Below are 22,066 nucleotides of genomic sequence, written 5' to 3'. Positions count from 1 at the left end.
TAAGCTCTCGCTATGTTGCCCAGGCTGGACTTGAACTCCTGGGCTCCAGCGATCCTCTCGCCGCAGCCTCCCAAGTAGGTGGGTCTACAGGTGTGTGCCACGATGCCCAGCTAGGACTTAGGTTTTGTCATCTGCAAAAGGGGACTAATGATGGTAGCCAGTTCAGAAAGCAGTGTCAGTGTTGAGGATTTGATGAAATAGGCTGCTGGTGCCCATTATTATTATCATCCTCTAAAGTTTTTCTGTCCCTCTACCTTCTACACACCCCACAGAGAATGGACCCACTTCCCTGAATCACTGCACCTCTTGATATTATTCTAGGGCTCACAGATCTCCCTTTAAAGGGGCCAGTCACCCCTCCTTCCCCAGCCAAAGACCGCCAGGAATGTACCTGTGATTGAACACATTCAAGCTTATTATTCATCAAAGAGAGAGAGAAAGAGAGAGGGAGAGAGAGCTCATACATGTCATAGGGCACTATGGGGGTCTCAGTAGGGAGGTGTTAGAACGAACTTTTTTTCGTTATTTATTTTTTTGAGATGGAGTTTCGCTCTTGTTGCCCAGGCTGGAGTGCAATGACACGATCTCAGCTCACCGCAACCTCCGCCTCCCTGGTTCGTGATTCTCCTGCCTCAGGCTCCCGAGTAGCTGGGATTATAGGCATGTGCCATCACACCCGGCTAATTTTGTATTTTTAGTAGAGATGGGGGTTTCTCCATGTTGGTCAGGCTGGTCTCGAACTGCCGACCTCAGGTGATCCGCTCGCCTCGGCCTCCCAAAGTGCTGGGATTATAAGCGTGAGCCACTGCGCCCGGCCAGAAAGCACTTATTATGGGATTTGCAATTCTGCTCGGTGTTTTGGGGGCACAGCTTAAGGAAGTGGGGGATTTGGGTGGGATGAATTTATTGGTTGGAAATTTTACTTTCTTTTTTGAGATGAGCAGATAAAAACAAATAAAAACAACACACAGGTGAGGCATGGTGGCTCACATTTGTAATCTCAGCCTCCCAAAGTACTGTCCAGAAAAGGGCTGTTGTGGCTAGGTGTGGTGGCTCATGCCTGTAATCCCAGCACTTTGGGAGGCCAAGGCAGGTGGATCACTTGAGGTCAGGAGTTTGAGACCAGCCTGGCGAACATCGTGAAACCCTGTCTCTGCTGAAAATACAAAAATTAGCCGGGCGTGGTGGCTCACACCTGTAATCCCCGCTACTCAGGAGGCTGAGGCAGGCGGATCTCCTGTGGTCAGGAGTTCGAGGCCAGCCTGGCCAACATGGTGAAACCCTGTCTCTACTAAAAATATAAAAAATAGCTGGGTGTGGTGGCGGGCACCTGTATTCCCAGCTACTCAGGAGGCTGAGGCAGGAGAATCGCTTGAACCCAGGAGGCGGAGGTTGCAGTGAGCCGAGATCACGCCATCGCATTCCAGCCTGGGCGACAAGAGCAAAACTCTGTCTCAAAGAAAAAAAAAAACTAGTTGGGCATGGTGGCGGGCACCTGTAATCCCAGCTACTCAGGAGGCTGAGGCAGGAGAATCGCTTGAATCCAGGTGGTGGAGGTTGCAGTGAACTGAGATCGTGCCACTGCACTCCAGCTTGGGCCACAGAGCAAAACTCTGTCTCAAAAAAAAAAAAAAAAAAAAAAAGCAGCAAGGAAGGCTGAGTGCAGTGGCTCAGGCCTGTAATCCCAGCACTTTGAGAGGCTGAAGCGGGAGGATTGCTTGAGCCCAGGTGTTTGAGACCAGCCTGGGCAACACAGTGAGACCCTATCTCTACAAAAAATTAAAAAGCCAGGTGCGGTGGCACATGCCTATAGTCCCAGCTACTTGGGAGGCTAAGGTGGGAGGATTTCTTGAACCCAGGACATTGAGGTTGCAGTGAGCTATGATTCCGCCACTGCACTCCAGCCTGGGCGACAGAGTGAGACTCTGTCTCAGAAACAACACAAAACAAAAGAGCAGCTAGGGAGAGAAGTAACTATTATTCAGCATCTTGATCATCTGTATGAAGAAGTCAGAAGGAAGGAAGGAAGGAGAGAGGGAGGGAAGGAAGGAAGGAAAGGAGGGAGGGAGGGAGGGAGGGAGAGGGATTTGGGATCTGCAGTTCTGTTAAGTGTTTTGGGGGCACGGTTTTGTTTTTTGTGCAAATTCTGCCTCCTTAGAGCTCCAGGGAAGCTGGGAGCTGGAAGGAAGGAAAGAAGGAAGGAAGGAAGGAAGGAGTGAGGGAGGGAGGGAAAGGAAGGAAGAAGGAAAGAAGGAAGGAAGGAGGGAAGGAGGGAGGGAGGGAGAGAAGGAGGGAAGGAAGCAGGGAGGGAGGGAAAGGAAGGAAGAAGGAAGGAAGGAGGGAGGGAAGGAGGGAGGGGAAGGAAAGAAGGAAGGAAGGAAAGAAGTCAGAAGACTAAAGCTGTGCTTGGTAAGGAACAGCCAGCCGTTGCTGGTATTAGCTAGCAGCAAAAGAGGTCCAGTTACTCTGATAGTGTGGACAGTGTTCGTGTTTTGCCTGTGTTCAGACATGATTACGGAGCAGGCTTGTTTTGTCTTGCTCTGCCACGGTCACAGAGTGGCCTTGTCTGATGTCGGTGTCATGTGAGATTGTTTATGTCTAGTAGGAGGACACCAGGGCCCTGCTTTGACTGCCAGGCCAGCTCCTAGCAACACCAAGGCCAGCTGTGAACACCAGGCCAGCTCCTGTGTCTGTTTCAAAGGTCGAGCTCAGACCTAGTCAGATGGGGGACGCTGGGAGGGCTGGGCTGTGTCTGCAAAGCTCACTGCTGTATCTCTGTTGCCTAGAGCAGGACCCAGCACACAGGAAGCACTCGGGCAAATGCATTGCGCTGTTCCAAGGCTGTTGGGCCCGAGGGGAGGGATCTGCTTATTCATGCAGCAACAGACTTTACAGCCAGAGGCCTCTTTCCTCTGCATGTCTGGACCTTGGCTTTGGATTTTTTTATTTTTTTTTATTTTTACTTTTTTAGAGATGGGTCTTGCTGATGCCCAGGCTGGAGTGCAGTGGCGTGATCTCGGTTCACTGCAACCTCCATCTCCTGGATTCAATCGATTCTCGTGCCTCAGCCTCCTGAGTAGCTGGGACCACAGGCACAAGCCACTGCAGCTGGCTTGGCTTGAGTTTTTCTGCTGTGAAAACAGTGACCCCGTGGCTGGGCGCAGTGGCTCATGCCTGTAATCCCAGCACTTTGGGAGGCCGAGGTGGGCGGATTCCCCAAGGTCAGGAGTTCGAGACCAGCCTGGCCAAGAGGGTGAAACCCCATCTCTACTAAAAATACAAAAATTAGCTGGGTGTGGTGGTGCGTGCCTGTAATCCCAGCTACTTGGGAAGCTGAGGCAGGAGAATCGCTTGAACCCTGAGGCAGAGGTTGCAGTGAGCTAAGATCATACCACTGTATTCCAGCCTGGGTGACAGAGCGAGACTCTGACTCTAAAAAAAAAAGAAAAAAAGTGACCCCCCCCCCCCACCACTGGGGGAGAGGGGAGTGCACAAAGACCCGTGGACCCAAGTCTTTTTTTTTTGAGACGGGGTTTCACCATATTGCCATATTGGCCAGGCTGGTCTCCAACTCCTGACCTCAAGTGATCCGCCTGCCTTGGCCTCCCAAAGTTCTGGGATTACAGGTGTGAGTCACTGAGCTCAGCCAGTGGACCCAAGTCTTAACAGGAGCTGGATGTGGGAGTTAAAGAGTCTCTTGGGGCCAGGTGTGGTGGCACACACCTGTAATCCCAGTGCTATGGGAGGCTGAGGATGGAGGATCACTTGAGCCCAGGAGTTCAATGCAGCAGTGGTGCTATGATCACGCCACTGCACTCCAGCCTGGGCAACAGAGCGAGACCCTGTCTCAAAAACAAAGAATAAGAAAAAAAAAAAGAGACTGGGCATGGTGGCTCACGCCTGTAATCCCAGCAGTTTGGGAGGCTGAAGTGGGTGGATCACTTGAGCCCAGGAGTTTGAGACCAGCCTGGCCAACATGGTGAGACCCTATTCTATTAAGAACTCCAAAAATTAGTGGGGGCGTGGTGGCAGGTGCCTGTAATCCCAGCTGGTCGGGAGGCTGAGGCAGGAGAATTGCTTGAACTCGGGAGGTGGAGATGGCAGTGAGCCGAAATCACGCCACTGCACTCCAGCCTGGGCAACAGAGTGAGACTCTGTTAAAAAAAAAAAAAAAAAAAAAAAGAGACAGAGAGAAAGAAAATCATAGGAGTGGACAAAGTCTTTCTTGTGCCCTCTTGTGTTCCATGTTCCCTTGGAGCACAAGAAGAGAACTTTGGACAGGATGCTGAGCCCCACAGGCAGTGAAACTTACAAAACAGGTTCTCTGTTTTCTGCCAGGCTGTGTGGATATAGCCGTGAACAAGACAGGTCACCAGCGGGTAACATGGGTAGGAAGTGTCCAGGAGGGTGTGATCGGGTGAGTTCCGTGAGACGATGACATTCGAGTAGAGGAAGTTAGGGAAGGAGGGAGCCACGTTGGTATCTGGCTCAAGAACATTTCTGCAGAGGAAACAGAACGTGCAAAGGTCCTGAGGCAGGAATCTGCTGTAACTTTAAACAACAGGAGGAAGGCAGTGCAGGAGAAGAGTAACAAGAGTTGAAATCAAGAGGAAATATTTTGTGAAAGAAAACTGGTTAACATCAAGGCCAGACGCAGTGACTCACGCCTATAATCCCAGCACTTTGGGAGGCCGAGGTGGGCAGATCTCTTGAGATCAGGAGTTTGAGACCAGCCTGGCCAACATGGCGAGACCCTGTCTCTACTAAAAATATAAAATTAGCCGGGCACAGTGGCAGGTGTGCTGTAATCCCAGCTATTTGGGAGGCTGAGGCACGAGAATCGCTTGAACCTGGGAGGTGGAGGTTGCAGTGAGCTGATATCGCCACTGCACTCCAGCCTAGGCAACAGACTGAGACTCTGTCTCAAAAACAAAAAAAATTCAAACGAACAAACAGACTGGTTAACATCATTAGTCATCAGGAAAAGGCAAAACAAAACCACAATGGGATACCACTTCGCACCTACTATGATAGCTATCATAATCAAAAAAGGATGTTGCAAGGATGTGGCAATATTGGAACCCTTGTGTAATAGCTGGTGGGGATGGAAAATGGTACCACTACTGTGGGAAAGAGTTGGGCAATTACTCAAAAAGTTCAACATAGAGTTACAAAATGACCCAGCAACCCCACTTCTAGGTATAGACCCAAAGGAATTGAATCCAGGGACTCCAACTACATATTCACGAATGTTTATAGCTGTACTTATTCACGATCACTAAAAGGCGGAAACAGCCCAAATGACCATCAGCTGATATGTGGATAAACAAAATGTGGTCCATCCATATGGCACAATGTTATTCAGCTGCAAGTGGAATGAAATTCTGATACATGCTGCAACTTAGATGAACCTCAACACCACTATGCTCAGCTGTGAGCGGTGGCTCACACCTATAATCCCAGCACTTTGGGAGGCCAAGGCAGGAGGATCCCTTGAGTCCAGGAGGTTGAAACCAGCCTGGTGAACATAGCGAGACCCCATCTCTACAAAAGAAAAATTAAAAAAATTGACCAGATGTGGTGGTGTGCACCTATAGTCCCAGGCAATGTGGAGGCTGAGGCAGGAGGATCTCTCAAGCCCAGGAGTTCAAGGCTGCAGTGAGCTATGATCGCACCACCGCACTCCAGCCTGGTGACAGAGCAAGACCCTGTCTCAAAAACAGAAAGCAAAAACCAAAACAACCCACTATGCTTGATGGAAGAGGCCAACACAAACGGTCACATATTGTATGATTCCATTGTATGATTCCATTTGTGTGAAATATCAAGGAGGTCAGGCATGGGGACTCATGCCTGTAATCCCAGCACTTTGGGAGGCCGAGCCGGGCAGATCCCTTGAGGTCAAGAGGTCAAGAGTTCAAGACCAGCCTGGCCAATATGGTAAAATCCGTCTCTACTAAAAATACAAAAATTAGCCGGGTGTGGTGGCACGCAGCTGTACTCTCAGCCACTTGGGAGACCGAGGCAGGAGAATTGCTTGAACCCGGGAGGCAGAGGCTGCTGTGAGCTGAGATTGCACCACTGCACTCCAGCCTGGGCAACAGAGTGAGACTCTGTCTCAAAAAAAAAAAAAAAAAAATCAAGAAGTGGTAAAAATATAGAGAGACAGCAGAGAATGCAGATTAGTGGTTGCCAGGGGCTGGGAGGAGGGATGAATTGAGTGATTGCTTTATGGGAACAGGGTGTAGGGGAGGAAAAATACTTTTTCCTTTATTCTTAGTTCTTAGCTGTGATGGATCCTTGCAATGAAAGAATTAACAAGGGTGGGCGCGGTGGTTCACGCCTGTAATTCCAGCACTTTGGAAGGTCGAGGTGGGAAGATTGCTTAAGCCCAGGGCTCAAGGCCAGCCTGGGTAACATGGTGAGACTCCATTTCTACAAAAAATAAAAAATAAAAAGAAATTAGCCAGTTGTGCTGGCAGGCACCTGTGGTGCCACCTACTCAGGATGCTGAAGTAGGAGGATCACTTGATCCCAGGAGTTCAGGGCTGCAGTGAGTTAAGATCGTGCCGCTGCACTCTACCCCTTTTTGTGGGTAGTTGGTCAAGCTACCATGGGGCAGAATGTAGCAAGCTCTGGGCATCATCCTGGGTCCTCAGGCCCAGAGAGCACACATGTGGCGACCTCACATCTACAAATTTGGTTCCTCCCAGAGTGAGACTCTGTCTCAAAAAAAAAAAAAAAAAAAAAAGAGGCCGGGCACGGTGGCTCACGCCTGTAATCCGAGCACTTTGGGAGGCTGAGACGGGCAGATCAGGAGGTCAGGAGATCAAGGCCATCCTGGCTAACACAGTGAAACCCCATCTCTACTAAAAATACAAAAAAAAAATTAGCAGGCGCCTGTAGTCCCAGCTACTCGGGAGGCTGAGGCAGGAGAATGGCGTGAACCCGGGAGGCGGAGCTTGCAGTGAGCCGAGATTGCGCCACTGCACTCCGGCCTGGGCGACAGAGAGAGGCTTCGTCTCAAAAAAAAAAAAGAAAAAGAAAAAGAAAAAAAAAAGAATTAACAAGGGAAAAACAAATTTATTAACATGTATACCTTGTGTATACATGGGAGATGCCAATAGAAATGAGGTGTCTTATATAGCTTACATAATTCCTGCTTATATAGCACCTTCAACATACAGCAGCAAATTTTTGGAGAAGTGACAAGACAAAGGAAAAGGATATTGAGGCCAGGTGCGGTGGCTAATGCCTGTAATCCCAGCACTATGGGAGGCTGAGGCGGGCGGATCACTTGAAGCCAAGAATTTGAGACCAGCCTGGCCAACGTGGTGAAACCCCGACTCTACCTAAAATACAAAAATTAGTCAGGTACTGTGGTGCACACCTGTGATCCCAGCTACTTGGGAAGCTCAGGCACAAGAATCGCTTGAACCAGGGAAGCGGAGGCTGCAGTGAGCAGAGATGGCGCTACTGCACTCTAGCTTTGGGGACAGAGCAAGACTCTGTCTCAAAAAAAAAGAAAAAAAAAAAAAAAGACGTCTCCAGACAAGAGTCTAAAGGTGTCCCTGGTGATCAATCTTTGTCCTTCCTGGTAGAGAGGGGAGGAGGGCACCTTTGTACATTTAGGTCCTGCTTTGAGGCAAATCAGGGAAGCACAGAGAGCTTTTCCGGTATCAGCTCCATTGATCTTAGCTCAAAATAATCCTACACTAAGGTCGCATATTTCAGAGTGGCATGTGCTGGTCTACGAGGGTCTCTTCGGGTTGATAAAAATACTCCGAAACTAGCAAGGGGTGATGGTTGTATAACATGTGCATGTACTAAATGTCACTGAATTGTGCATTTTTATTTTTTATTTATGTTATTTTATTTTATTTTTTGAGACAGAGTCTCGCTCTCTCTCCCAGGGTGGAGTGCAATGGCGTGATCTCGGCTCATTGCAGCCTCTGCCTCCCAGGTTCAAGCGATTCTCCCGCCTCAGCCTCCCGAGTAGCTGGGATTACAGGCGCCTGACATCATGCCTGGCTATATTTTTTGTACATTCGTAGAGACGGGGTTTCACCATCTTGGCCAGGCTGGTCTCGAACTCCTGACCTCAGGTGATCCTCCCAAAGTGCTGGGATTACAGGAGTGAGCTATTGTGCTCGGCCAAGAATTATGCATTTTTAAATGGTTAATTTCATCTTGTGCCAATTTTACCTCAATAACAAAAACGGGTGAAAAATGGTATTTGACTTTTTTTTTTTCACGAGATGATACAAGAATATTGCACAAAATTTAACAGCTACAAAATGGCATAAAGGTGAAAATGTAATATCTTCCTCAATCACCCGGGTTACCCTTTCTGGAGCAAGTCCAGTTACAATTCTTGTGTATTCTAGAACAATTCTTAACGTCCAAAGATAACGTCTTTCCTTAACGTCGAAAGATGCCTTGTTGTGATATTACAGCAGTCATTCCTGCTCACTACAGGCAAGCAGACAGTGCAGAAAAGGTGAAGCACAAAAACTAAAAAGGAAAATCTCTCCTTGAACCATTGCGAACAGGTTGGTGGTTTTGCTTGGAATATTTTTGGAGCGTGTGGGTAGTTGGTTAAACTTAGAAATATATTTTTTTGTGCGTGGGTAGTTGGCCAAACGGCCGTGGGGCAGAATGCAGCAAACTCCGAGGATCATCCAGGGTCTGCAGGCCTGGAGAGCACACACATGTCGGCCCCATCTCTGCAAACTCTGTCCCTCCCCTACAGCGGACAAAAAGCCGGTCAGGGGACAAAGGCCTGTGGCCGCGCCTGCGCGCAAGCCTTTGGCGGGGGGGGCGCTCCCGGGACCCCGGCCTGGCCCCGCCCCCTGGCGCGGCGCGCCGACGTCGCGGTGACGTCACGGAGTTGCCATGGCGTCGCTGAGCGGCTTGGCGTCGGCGCTGGAGTCGTACAGGGGCCGGGACCGCCTGGTGAGGCAGGGGCGGACCAGGGGCGGACCAGGGCCGGAGGTCCTAGAGTTTGGCCCAAGCTCAGAGACGGGGAAACAGGCCAGAGAGGGGACGGGGTCGCCCAGGATACTCCGTCGCAGAGGCCCTGTCCGAGCTAGGCTCAAATGCGGTGCCCTAGCATTGGACATTTATGTATTTATTTATTTTGGCTGGAGTGCGGTGGTGCGATCTCTGCTCACTGCAGCCTCCGCTTCCCGGGTTCAAGCGATTTTCCTGCCTCAGCCCCCCCGAGTAGCTGGGACTACAGGCGCCCGCCACCACGCCCTGCTAATTTTTTGTATTTTTAGTAGAGACGGGGTTTCATCATGTTAGCCAGGATGGTCTCGATCTCCTGGCCTCAAGCGATCCACCTGCCTCGGCCTCCCAAAGTGCTGGGATTACAGGCGTGAGCCACCACGTCTGGCCAGCGTTGGACATTTAGATCGTTTCTGCCAACCCAACCTGTCTGGACATTGACACACTGGCCAGATTCCCGTGTCTGGACGTTTTGGATCCGACCAGGCCACTGAAGTCAGTCCCTGCGTTGTCCTGAACAATCTCGTGTTGGGATTTGGGATGTTGCAGGGCTCCCCTGTGGCTGGACATTCACTTCCAACCAGATTCCCTATAGTTGGGCATTTAGGTTGTTTTAGCCAACCTAGACCAAAGAAAACGCCATGGCCTGGGCCCTGCCATGCCTAAGCAGTGATGGGTTCCAACAAAACCCCAGTTGGTCATTTAGATTGTCTCTGCCAACACAGCCTGGCTGGACGTTTACACACCAAACAGATTCCCATGTTTGGACATTTAGGATCTGACCAGGCCACTGTAGTTGGTCCCTGGGTTGTCCCAAACAATCTCATGTGGCAATTTAGGATATCGCAAGACTCTCCCTATGGCTGGACAGTTTTTAGTTCCAATCAAGTCCCATATGGTTGAGCATTTAGGTTATGCCATCCATGCCCCTGAGTCTGGACTCTTAGCTTGTCCCCACCAGTCTCTTATAGGTAGACATTTAGGTTGTACCAGGGGGTGTACTGGTGGCTAGGCATTTAGATTCCATTCAAATATCTTATGATTGGGGGGGTGGGTTAACAAATCCCCCCTGAGTTGAACATTCAGATTGCAGTGTTTTGCCATTATAATGGGGCTGGAAAGGAATTACAAGTAAAAATAAATAAAGCAACAGGAACAAGCAATTTCTGAAAAGCAGGTAAAATAAAGATATAAGGGAGGCCGGGCGTGGTGGTTCACGCCTGTAATTCTAGCACTTTGGGAGGTGGAGGTGGGTGGATTGTCTGAGCTCAGGAGTTTGAGACCAGCCTGGGCAACGTGTTGAAACCCCATCTCTACTAAAATACAAAAATTAGCCGGGTGTGGTGGTGCGTGCCTGTAGTCCCAGCTACTTGGGAGGCTGAGGCGGGAGAATTGCTTGAACCTGGGAGGCAGAGGTTGCAGTGAGCTCACACCTTTGCACTCGAGCCTGGGGAGCAGAGCGAGACTCTGTCTCCAAAAAAAAAAAAGATATAAGAGTAGTGAAGACGACCTATTTCACAAGGCTCCACATCACCTACTGAGTAGGTTCTTTCTCTCTAAAGTAATTCTACCAAATTATCCTGTTGTTCACTGGGTTGAGGCCTGATCACCTGCACCCACCATTGAGCACAGCCAAAGGCTTTGGTCCAGGCAGGTAGATGTAAATATACACTTTAGCTGGGGCTTCCTGCCACCTGGGAAAAGAAGGACCCGGGAGGTGGGAAGTAAGGAGCTTTGTTTTCTTTGTTCCTGTCACATCTGTCCCCAAAGGCTGTGCCCTTCAGTTACATCAATGATGTCATGTTTCTTCATTTGTCCCACCTCCAAGTATGTTTTTAAACTTTCAGCTTTTTTTTTCTTTTTTCTTTTTTTTTTTTTTTAGACAGGGTCTCGCTCTGTTGCCCAGGCTGGAGTGCAGTAGCACGATTATAGCTCACTACAGTCTGGAACTCCTGGGCTCAAGTGATCCTCCAGCATCAGCCTCCCAAGTAGCCACCATGCCCTGTTAACTTAAAAAAATTTTTGGTAGCCAGGCACGGTGGCTTACGCCTGTAATCCCAGCACTTTGGGAGGCCGAGGCGGGTGGATCATGAGGTCAGGAGATCGAGACCATCCTGGCTAAAATGGTGAAACTCCGTCTCTACTAAAAATACAAAAAATTAGGTGGGCTTGGTGGCGGGTGCCTGTAGTCCCAGCTACTCGGGAGGCTGAGGCAGGAGAATGGCATGAACCCAGGAGGCGGAGCTTGCAGTGAGCCGAGATCGCGCCACTGCACTCCAGCCTGGGTGACAGAGCGAGACTCCGTCTCAAAAAAAAAAAAAAAATTGGTAGAAACAGGGTCTTGCTATGTTGCCCAGGCTGGTCTCAAACTCCTGGTCTGAAGGCATCCTCTCAAAGTGCTGGGGTCTCTCAAAGTGCCTCGGTCTCTCAAAGTGCTGGGGTTACAGGCGTGAGCCACTGTGCCGCACCTAAACTTTCAGCTTTTACTGTCACTTTGTAGATTTAGAATCTTCCAAACCCTTGGGTCAGGCACGGTGGCCCATGCCTGTAATCCCAGCACTTTGAGAGACCGAGGCAGGTGGGAGGCTAAGGTAGGTGGATCACTGAGGTTATGAGTTTGAGACCAGCCTAGCCAACCTGGTGAAACCCTGTCTCTACAAAAAATATAAAAATTAGCGGGGTATGGTGGTGGGCGCCTGTAATCCCAGCTACTGGGGAGGCTGAGGCACAAGAATCGCTTGAACATGGGAGATGGAGGCTGCGGTGAGCCGAGATCATGCCACTGCACTCCAGTCTGGATGACAGAGTGAGACTCTTTCAAAAAAAAAAAGAATCTTCCACACTCTCAATCCAGCGGAGCCCGGGGCCAGGTGTGGGGGGATGCAGCTCAGTTCTGCAGAACAGGAGGGCCACGCTGACTGCTTCTGCTTTCCCACAGATCCGAGTGCTGGGGTACTGCTGCCAGCTGGTTGGTGGGGTTCTGGTTGAACAGGGTCCCCCCAAGTCCGAAGTGGGAACACGTCTGTTGGTGGTGTCCACCCAACTCAGCCACTGCAGGACCATCTTGCGACTCTTTGATGACCTGGCCATGTTTGTCTACACTAAGCAATACGGCCTAGGGGCACAGGTAACAGAGTTTGTGGGGCTCTAGGGAGTAGGGCGCGGACCTGAGTGGACATTTTTTAAAAAAATTTTTTGGCCCCTCATGGTGGCTCATGCCTGTAATCCCAGCACTTTGTGAGGCCAAGGCAGGCGGATCATGAGGTCAGGAGTTCGAGACCAGCCAGGCCAACATGGTAAAACCCTGTCTCGGCTGGGCGCGGTGGCTCACGCCTGTAATCCCAGCACTTTGGGAGGCCGAGGCGGGCGGATCACGAGGTCAGGAGATTGAGACCGTCCTGGCTAAAACAGTGAAACCCCGTCTCTACTAAAAATGCAAAAAAATTAGCCAGGTGTGGTTGTAGGCGCCTGTAGTCCCAGCTACTCGGGAGGCTGAGGCAGGAGAATGGCCTGAACCCGGGAGGCGGAGCTTGCAGTGAGCTGAGATCGCGCCACTGCACTCCAGCCTGGGCGACAGAGCCAGACTCCGTCTAAAAAAAAAAAAACCCCGTCTATACTGATAATACAAAAATTAGCCGGGCATGGTGGCGCACGCCTGTAGTTCCAGCTACTTGGGAGGCTGAGGCAGGAGAATCGCTTGAACCTGGGAGGTGGAGGTTGCCGTGAGCCGAGATTGTGCCACTGCACTCCAGCCTGGGCAATGGAGCGAGACTCCATCTCAAACAATACAAAAAAAATAATTTTTTTTTAGAGACAGGGTCTTGCTCTATCATCCAGGCTGGAGTGCAGTGGAGTGATCATAGCTCACTGCAGCCTTGAACTCCTAGGCTCAAGTGGTCCTCCCACCTTAGCCTCCCTGAGTGCTGGGATGACAGGCGTGAGCTACCATGAGCATTTTATAGTCTTGTCCCAAAGTGCTCCCTGCGTGGGTAGTTGATTACTTTTAAAAATTTCACTTTCTTCTTTGAGAGGATCAGATGTTCTCATTTTGATTTAAATTTTTAAAAATAGCAAACGTTCACACGTTCCAAAGGAGGATATAATTTTAAAAAACCTCCCTCTTTCCTGATCTTCCAGGCCTCCAATTTTTCCCCACAGAGGCAGCCACTGTGGTCAGCTTCTTTTTTTTTTTGAGACAAGGTCTCACTCTGTCACCCAGGCTGGAGTGCAGTGGCGTGATCTCGGCTCACTGCAACCTCTACCTCCGGGATTCAAATGATTTTTCTGCCTCAGCCCCTCACGTAGCTAGGATTACAGGCACCCCCCACCACGCCTGGCTAATTTTTGTATTTTTAGTGGAGATGGGGTTTTGTCATGTTGGCCAGGCTGGTCTCGAACTCCTGACCTCAAGTGATCCACCTGCCTCAGCCTCCCAAACTGCTGGGATTACAGGTGTGTGCCACCGTGCCCGGCCCTGTGGTCAGCTTCTTGTGTCTCCTTTGTGAGATCTCCTGTCCTTGCATAGGCAAATACATATGGTTTACATAAACAGTGCTTTTTTCACTTAACAGTACAGCTTAGGCATCATTTCTTTATCTTTCTTTTTTTTGGAGACAGGGTCTCACTCTGTCACTCAGCCTAGAGTACAGTGGCGTGATCATGGCTCACTGCAGCCTTGACTTCCCGGGCTCAGGTGATCCTCCTACCTCAGCCTCCGGAATAGCTGGGACTACAGGTGCACCACCACACCTGGTTAATCTTTTGTATCTTTTGTAGAGACAGGGTTTTGCCATGTTGCCCAGGCTGGCCTTGAACTCCTGGGCTCAAGTGTTCCACCTGCCCCGCCTCCCAAAGTGCTAGGATGACAGGCGTGAGCCACCGCGCCCGGCCACAGATCATTTCTTATCAGTCTAGAAAGAGCTGCGTTCTCAGGACCACATAGTGCTCTGCTACGCAGCTTCGGATTTATTTAATCGGCCTCTGGTTGACGCACAGGGCAATGATTTCTAAGGTTTTGCTATTGCGACAGTGCTGCAGAGAGTAGCCTTGTCCCTGCGGCGTCCCACAGGCGTGCCAGCCTATCTAGAGGGCCATGCTGCCCCTCACGGGATGGCTGCGTGGGCCAGCCTCTCAGCGTCATGCCCCTCCCTGGGCTGCCCTGTCTGTTCTCTCTGTCCTCCCAGGGATCACCTCTCTGAGCCACTTGCTACTCAGATGCACCCCGCCCGGAAATCCCAACCCCACCGTGTTCAGCACCACGTGTCCTCTGCCTGATCATCCTACATCATGAGTGTTGCTCTGGGCTGCCTTCCTGTTTTGACACCTATAGCATCCTCCTCCTCCGTGTCTGATTAGGACAATGCTCTGGTGCATCCCTGAGACCCCTCCTTCCTCTATCCCCTCTGTGGAAGAGCCCTCAGGCAAGGGGTGGAGGCCCTTGCACCTCGAGTGTCCCTTGGCCAGAACAAGAGCCCCTTTTGTTGGGTTCCCGGTTTATATGTCTGCGTTCCTCCCTGCCCTGGTGAGCCTCTGCCCCTCCGCAGAGTCTAGCCTGGACCCTGCCCCTTCTCAGGAAATCCAGGCGGAATGAGCACATTGGGGCGGGGTCCGCCATCCTCAGGGAGGTGGGCAGTGTGCCAGGACGCGCTAGGCAGATGAGGGAAGCTGGAGTGAGGTTCAGAGCCTGGAGGTAGGATCATGACTAGCCAGAAAGGAGAGCAGCATCTGGAATCAGCGGTGGGGGCGGGGAGGAGCTGCCTGGGAAGTCAGAGAGGAGGGGAAGGGTGTGGCAGGTAACAAGGACGATGAAGGTAGGGGGGCGGGGCTCCGATGGGGCGGGATCCCGACGGGCGGGGTCCAAAGGAGGTGGGGTCCCAAGGGGGCGGGCCCCCCGCTTGGCTGCGGGTCTCCAGTCCCAGAAACCAGGCTTCAGCGCTGGTTTCTACAGCTTCAACTGGTCCTGCCTCGCTGGCTCTAGGCGGTGTAATTAAGAACTTGGGGCAGAGGGTATGGGCACCGTGCAGGACCGAGAGCCCGCGTGCGCATTGCAATTTGAGGGCCTGGAGGACCATCCCTGCCGGAACTGGGGGCCAGCGGCTTTCCCTGAGAGCCTCAGAGTGGCGGTCTGTAACTTGCTCGGGGTTGAGGGAGGCCACGAGCCTTGCCGTACTGTGCCTGGCGCGTGGTCAGCAGTGGGCGTGCGGTGGCCCAAGGGTTGGCACACCATCTCAGCCTGGTCAGGGTTCCCTGCGGGCCACCTCTCATGCTCCCTGCATAGAGTCTGGCATCGGAGGTCCTCGCCTGTGCAGGAACTGGAAGCCTTTGGGAAGGAAGGCTCTGACACAGGCCTCCCAACTTGGCCGTACCTGGGAATCCCCTGGGAATGTGAAAATTCCCTGTGAAAATTCTCGGTACTGGGGCCTGCCCCAGGCTGAGTGAGGCAGAATCCTCACGGCTGGCACTGGGCATGGGGTTTTTGAAGCTCCGCAGAGGATTGCACTGCACAGCTGCGTTAAGAGCCTCCCTCCAAGGGCCACTGAGCACCGTGCTGCCGAGACACGGAAATCAGGCCTGTGCGGGGACCCCAGCCCTAGAGCCTTTCTCCTGCAGGGCCTGCCGGGCCTGGACATGGCCCAGGGACTGGGGTCAGGAAATAGCTGTCTGCCACCTGGCATGGCTACGGTGCTAAAATGGGCAGTGGGTAAGTCTGACTCTAGGCCCCCTCTGCTCCTGGTCCTGCAGGAGGAGGACGCCTTTGTCCGCTGGGTCTCCGTCCTAGGGAACCTGGCCGACCAGCTCTATTACCCCTGTGAGCACGTCGCCTGGGCGGCTGATGCCCGGGTCCTCCACGTGGACTCTTCCCGGTGGTGGACGCTGAGTACAACCTTGTGGGCCCTCTCTCTGCTCCTGGGGGTTGCCAGGTAAGTGGCATGGGCCAGAAGGGAGCACCCAAGGTCCCTGGGCGGGGCCTCCTTAGCAAAGCGGCAGCGGCCCCAGCAACAGCACAGGCTTCAGACTGAGATGGGTCTTTGCCTTTTAGAGTTTTCCTTGGAGGTTTTGTTGTTTCTTCCTTTTGTGGGTATATTTGTTCAGAATAACTGTCGGAACAAATTACCACAACTCTGTAGTGCTGGGCAACAGAAACTTATTATCTTAGGATTCTGAAGGCTGGAAGTCGGAACACTCCCTGGGCTAGTGTCAGCAGGCGCTGATGCCTTCTGGAGGCCCCAGGGGGAGGTCCGTTTCCTTGGATTTTCCAGCTTCTAGAGGCCACCCACATTCCTTGGCTCATGGTCCCGTCCTTCATCTTCCAAGCATGACCTCTGCTTTCAGGGTCACACCTCCTTCCCTCACCCTCATTCTCCTTCCTCCTTCCTATAAGGACCCCTGTGATGACATGGGGACCACCTGGATGATCCAGGGTAATACCCCATCTCAAGATCCTTAGCTTAGGTTGGGCGTGGTGGCTTATGCCTGTAATCCCAGCACTTTGGGAGGCCAAGGCGGGTGGATCTCTTGAGTCCAGGAGTTCTAGACCAGCCTGGCCAACATGGTGAAACCCCGTCTCTACTAAAAATACAAAAAATTAGCTGGGCTTGGTGGCGCACACTTGTAATCCCAGCTACTAGGGAGGCTGAGGGGCAGGAGGATTGCTTGAATTTGGGGAGGTGGAGGTTGCAGTGAGCCGAGATCACACCCCTGCACTCCAGCCTTGCGACAGAGCAAGATTCCGTGTCAAGAAAAGAAAAAATCCTTAGCTTAATCCCATCGGCAAAGCCTCCTTTGCCTTGGAGGTGAACATGTTCACAGGTTCAGGACATGGACATTTTAGGACGGGCCGTGACTCTGCTGAGCACACTCAGAAAGAAGAAGTAACTCCAGGGCCTGTGACAAGCAGCCAGCGGAGTGGCCTTTACCCGGGTCCCTGAGTCTTGCTGGCGTTGCTGTCAGCTGACACCCCGGAGAAAACAGCAGTTTCCTGACTAGCTCTCTGCCTCCAAAAAACCATACAGTTTCTAGAACTTTCCAGTAATGGTTTCCTCCCAAACATTTTCCTCTTTGCAAATGTGCTGAGTCAGAATCCCCTGCCCCTGAAAACACCAGGAGGAGCTGGGCCCCCTGGTCTCCATGTTTCAGTGGCCGTGAAGGGCTCTTAGATCGCTGGGGTGAGGTGCAGCTGCCCCCAGCCTCGGGGCAGGCTGTGTCCTTTTTCTGGGGGAAGCTTTGCTTGTCCCTGGTCAAGGCTCTGACTCTCAGTAGTTCTTGTTTTCCCCCCAACACAGATGTCCTAATTACATGCTTACCGTAGACAATCTGGAAAATAGATAAACCTCAGAGTAGAAGATTCGAATTACCCACAATCCAACCCAGAGACTCCCACTGTTCAAGCTTCGGTGGTTCTTTTCCAGCTTTGACCTAATACGCTGCCTACGCGTTTTGACTGTCTCAAAAGGGTCATGTTTCATGGCCATTGCCCCTGGAGGCAGCGGTGTCTGTCTGTGGTGCTGGCCTTCCCTGTGTGCTGGGAGACCCGGGGGAGGGTGTCTGGGCCTGGCCTGGATGTTCCTGGGGCTCTGGTCAGAGGGGGGCCTTGGCTCACAGCCTCTCTTCCTCCACCTTCCTCTGGGTGCCTCGTGACCTCTGGTTTGTATTTCAGGGGCAGCCTTGGTTCCTTTGTTTTTTGCTTAAATAAACTTTTTTGTTGTTTGTTTTTTTGAGACAGGCTGAAGAGCAGTGGCTCAATCTTGACCCACTGCAACCTCCGCCCCTTGGGCTCAAACAGTGCTCCCACCTCAGCCTTCTGAGTGGCTGGGACCACAGGCTGTGCCACCACATCTGGCTAATTTTTGTAAATTTTTTTTTGTAGAGACGTGGTTTTGCCATGTTGCCCAGCCTGGTCTCCAACTCCTGGGCTCAGGTGATCCACTTGCCTTGGCCTCCCAAAGTGCTGGGATTATAGGCGTGAGCCACCACGCCCGGCCCAGACTTTATTTTTTTAGAGCAGTTTTAGGCTGACAGCAAAATTGAGCATAACGTTCAGAGAGCTCCCATATACCCCCACACACAGCCTCCCTGACTACTGGCGCCATCCCCATGGTGCATTTGTTACAACTGATGTCCCTCCATGGATCCATCATCACCCCAAGTGAATAGCTCACGTTAGGGTTCACGCTAGGTTTTGGGCATCCTATGGGTTTGGACACTGACACGTGTCCTCCCTTGCAGAATCAAATGGAATTGTTTCACGGCCATCAAAGTCCTCTGTGCCCCGCCTGCTGCGGCATTCTCGTTTCGGGCACGTGGTTTTTCATCATTTCTCTGGGTTTGCAGCAAGCAGGGGGAGTGGGTGGAGAGCATTCCATGTGTGCTCATCACGACCAGACATCTGCCCTAAGGCCCAGGGCTGCCGGAGCATCAGCCAGGAGGTTGCTAAATGGAGATGCCTGGGTCCGGTGCCCAGGGCTTCTTTTTCTTGAGACACAGTCTTCCTCTGTCGCCCAGGCTGGAGTGCAGTGGTGCGATCTTGGCTCACTGCAACCTCCGCCTCCTGGGGTCAAGTGATTCTCCTGCCTCAGCCTCTCAAGTAGCTGGGATTACAGGCGCCTGCCACCACCCCCAGCTAATTTTTGTATTTTTAGTAGAGACAGGGTTTCACCATGTTGGCCAGGCTAGTCTCGAACTCCTGACCTCAGGTGATCTGCCCGTCTTGGCCTCCCAAAGTGCTGGGATTACAGGTGTGAGCCACCACGCCTGGCCTAGAGTTTCTGATTCTGTGGGTCTGGGGAGCCCAGGAATCAGTGTTTTGCCCTAGTCCCCCAGGAGGCTCCCACCTGCTGTGCCACTGGCGCTACCCTGCATCCTGCACCCTGGGTACCCAGTGGCCAGAGGAGATGTGACCAGGCCCTGCCCATTCTGTCACAGTCACAACCCGGCATGCCCCACGGCTGAGGCTGGAGAGTGCAGGTGCCTGATGGACCGGCCCAGGTGGGTGCCATGCATGGCTGCAGAGTCCGCTGGGAGCAGAGGCTGCCCACTGGGTAGCCCCTTCCTCAGCCTGCAGATGCCAGCCCTGGGGGCCCAAGGGATCATCCAGACAGGTCCAGCCAATGTCCAGGGTGTGTGTGCAGGGGGTACTGGCATGGCACTGATTTGGACCTTTCCACACAGAGCAGGCAAGGCAGCTGAGGCCCGGAGGGGAAACGGCGTCCCCACGCCTGTCCAACTGCGGGCCTCTTGGCATCCTCTTCTGTCTAGGACTCCTTGCCAGGCTGTGAACACCTCACGGGGCTTGATGTTCCTTTGAGCACTTGCCAGTGGTTTGCAGAGGCTGGCCCAGGCCCTGGATGGCCATGTCAGAAGTGCAGGACGACGTCCCGGGTGGGACAGGGCCGTGTTAGAGATGAGTCCCTGGGAGCTTGAGGCACAGCCGGGAGGGCGTGGGACTGTGGGGGCAGGGAGAGGGCAGGCCATTTATCTGAGATGCAGCACCCATCCCAGACTGTATGTCCGGGGCCAGCGTTGTGGAGCTAACCCTCCTGCTTCCCCCCATGGCATCCTCCCTCGGGCTCTGGTGCCGCAGGTCCCTGTGGATGCTGCTGAAACTGAGACAGAGGCTGCGGAGCCCCATGGCGCCCTTCACCAGGTAGGAGCTCGTGATCACCCAGCAGGGAGGCCCACTCTCTCCAGCAAGCGTGGGATCCCTCCAGCAGGCGTGGGATCCCTCCAGCAGGCATGGGATCCCTCCAGCAGGCGTGGGATCCCTTCAGCAGGCGTGGGATCCCTCCAGCAGGCGTGGGATCCCTCCAGCAGGCGTGGGATCCCTCCAGCAGGCGTGGGATCCTCCAGCAGGCGTGGGATCCCGGCTCGCAGCCACCCCTGTGCAGGCCTGTGCTGGGGTCTGTTGTGCTCAGGTCATGGGGGTCTCACCGCAGCCTCTGGTGGGTGGTGGTACCTTTTACAGATGGAGAAACTGAGGCTTGCTTGAGCGGGGACTCCAGGGCTGAGCCTTCATGGCTGCGCCCCCAGCAGGAGAGAATGATCAGTTTCCCGAAGGCCATAGCCATCGTTACCGTTGCTTTTTCTTTTTCTTTTTTGAGACAGGGTCTTGCTCTGTCGCCCAGGCTGGAGCACAGTGGTGCCATCTCGGCTCACTGCAACCTCTGCCTCCCAGGCTCAACTGATCCTCCTTCCTCAGCTTCCCGAGTAGCTGGGACTACAGGCACGTGCCACCACGCCTGGCTAATTTTGTTATTTATTTTTTGGTGGAGATGGGGTCTTGCCACATTGGCCAGGCTTATCATCACTGTGTCATCCTGATAAAGAAAGGCCGGGCAGGCACAGGCCACGCTCCTGGGGTTCCCCCTTCCCTCCACACCTCCCAAAGTGCATTTGTGCTTTCTGTTTTTCACAAGGAATCCCCATCTCTGGGTGTTCAGGACGAGGAGTGAGGCGTGGATTTGAGGACTTGGACCCGGGTCCCTGCCCTGTTCGTGCTTGGGTCGGTGGGGGGTGATGCGGACTCAGTCTCTATGGACGGTCAGGGAGGCCCCTCGGCCCTGCCAGCTCCTCCCACTCACAGGCAGGGGCTCAGGGCTGCCAGGCCACACAGGACATTCAGGGGCTTGGGAAGGGCAGGCAGGTGTGAGCGTGAGTGTGAGCGGCCCCTCTCTGCCCCACAGCCCGCTGCCCCGGGGCAAGCGGAGGGCCATGGAGGCACAGATGCAGTCGGAGGCGCTGTCACTTCTCAGCAACCTGGCCGACCTGGCCAACGCCGTGCACTGGCTGCCCCGGGGCGTGCTGTGGGCCGGCCGCTTCCCGCCGTGGCTGGTGGGCCTCATGGGCACCATCTCCTCGATCCTCAGCATGTACCAGGCGGCCCAGGCTGGCGGCCAGGCCGAGGCCACTACCCCCTGACGCTACCAGAAGAGCACGGGGACACAGCCAGAGCCCACGGAGGGCCCTTCCCGCAAAGCAGAAGCCACCAGGGCAGGGGCCGGGGCTCTCATGGAGCTGCCTGTGGTGAAATCCGTGGGCAGGCTGGGTGGAGGGACTGATGCGAGGTCCCCCAGGCCTCAGCCTGGAGCTCCCGAGCCGTGACAGTTTTCAGGAGCCATGGAGGGCTTCAGCAGCACCTCCTGCCTGCCAGCTGGCGTCTTGTATCCAAATCAAGATGAGGAAGAGGGAGCCCATCGTGCCTTGAGAAAGCTGCAACGGGAATCAATTAAACATTGTGGTGCTGGCGCCTGGCTCAGGGGTGAAGGTTATTACACTGGTGGCTCCTGGCCCCTTACCCTCCACAGGACGGAACCAAAGTTGGAAACCACACTACCCCAGCCCACCTTCAGGAATGCCGTCAGCCCGGTGGGTCCTCTCCATCTTTGAGCAACCGTTGCCCACGGACCCCAAGTGGCCTCCAGCCATTGAGGGCTGTTCTCTACTCCCCAGAGTCCTGGGCACACGGGCCAGAGGTGCCACCTCTCACCAGGCCGCCTGAGGGCGTGGCCTCATGCCACCATGCTGCAGATGCAGGGCCACTGTGAGCATTTGAAGGGCTCCAGGCTGAGACTGGGCAACACACACTGGCATCGCTGAAGACACTTGGGGCTTCCACCTCAGCCAATGTGTGGTGGGATGGGAGGAGGGTACTTCTTAGTCTGCTGGCTGAAAATGACCCTTCAGAGTCTGTGCACATGTGGCCTCTGGCAGACATTGTTGCACAGCCTGGCCCAGGAACACACAACAGCCAGTGTGTGTGCCCTTGGGCCTCCTGTGATAGCAATTGCACTGCCTTGATTTTTATCTTTTTGATACAGGATCTCTGTCACCCAGGCTGGAGTGCAGTGGTACGATCATAGCCTCACTGCAGCCTTGAACTCCTGGGCTCAAGGGATCCTCCTATCTCAGCCTCCCGAATAGCAGGAACTACAGGCCGTTTATCACCAAACCCAGCTAATTTTTAAACTTTTTGTAGAGACAGGGTCTCGCCCAGGCTGGTCTTGAACTCCTGGCTTCAAGTGATCTGCCTGCCTCGGCCTCCCAGAGTACATTTGTGGTTTGT

At 53.3% G+C, this 22,066-nt stretch overlaps 1 protein-coding gene across 6 annotated transcripts; it reads left to right on the top strand.

Annotated features, from left to right (window-relative positions):
• Window positions 1-8,426: 8,426 nt before the first annotated feature.
• Window positions 8,427-21,249, top strand: PEX11G (peroxisomal biogenesis factor 11 gamma). 6 transcript variants are annotated; one of them, XM_063658014.1, is made up of 6 exons: window positions 8,427-8,552; window positions 11,948-12,136; window positions 14,193-14,530; window positions 15,751-15,929; window positions 19,589-19,651; window positions 20,688-21,249. In XM_063658014.1, exons 3-6 carry the CDS (start codon window positions 14,369-14,371, stop codon window positions 20,920-20,922), a joined length of 639 nt encoding a protein of 212 aa, XP_063514084.1. In that variant the 5' UTR covers window positions 8,427-8,552; window positions 11,948-12,136; window positions 14,193-14,368; the 3' UTR covers window positions 20,923-21,249. The 6 variants fall into 6 exon arrangements, with proteins under 6 accessions (XP_063514084.1, XP_054321650.2, XP_054321654.2 ...); XM_054465675.2 differs by lacking the exons at window positions 8,427-8,552; window positions 14,193-14,530 and adding an exon at window positions 8,865-8,955; XM_054465679.2 differs by lacking the exons at window positions 8,427-8,552; window positions 14,193-14,530 and adding an exon at window positions 8,871-8,955 and having other exon boundaries at window positions 20,871-21,249.
• The last annotated feature ends 817 nt before the right edge of the window (window positions 21,250-22,066 follow it).

Source organism: Pongo pygmaeus, chromosome 20 (assembly GCF_028885625.2).
Source record: "Pongo pygmaeus isolate AG05252 chromosome 20, NHGRI_mPonPyg2-v2.0_pri, whole genome shotgun sequence".
NCBI classification, from domain to species: domain Eukaryota; kingdom Metazoa; phylum Chordata; class Mammalia; order Primates; family Hominidae; genus Pongo; species Pongo pygmaeus.
The sequence above is the reverse complement of the archived record's forward strand: the minus strand, read 5'-3'. Positions and strand labels throughout refer to the sequence as shown.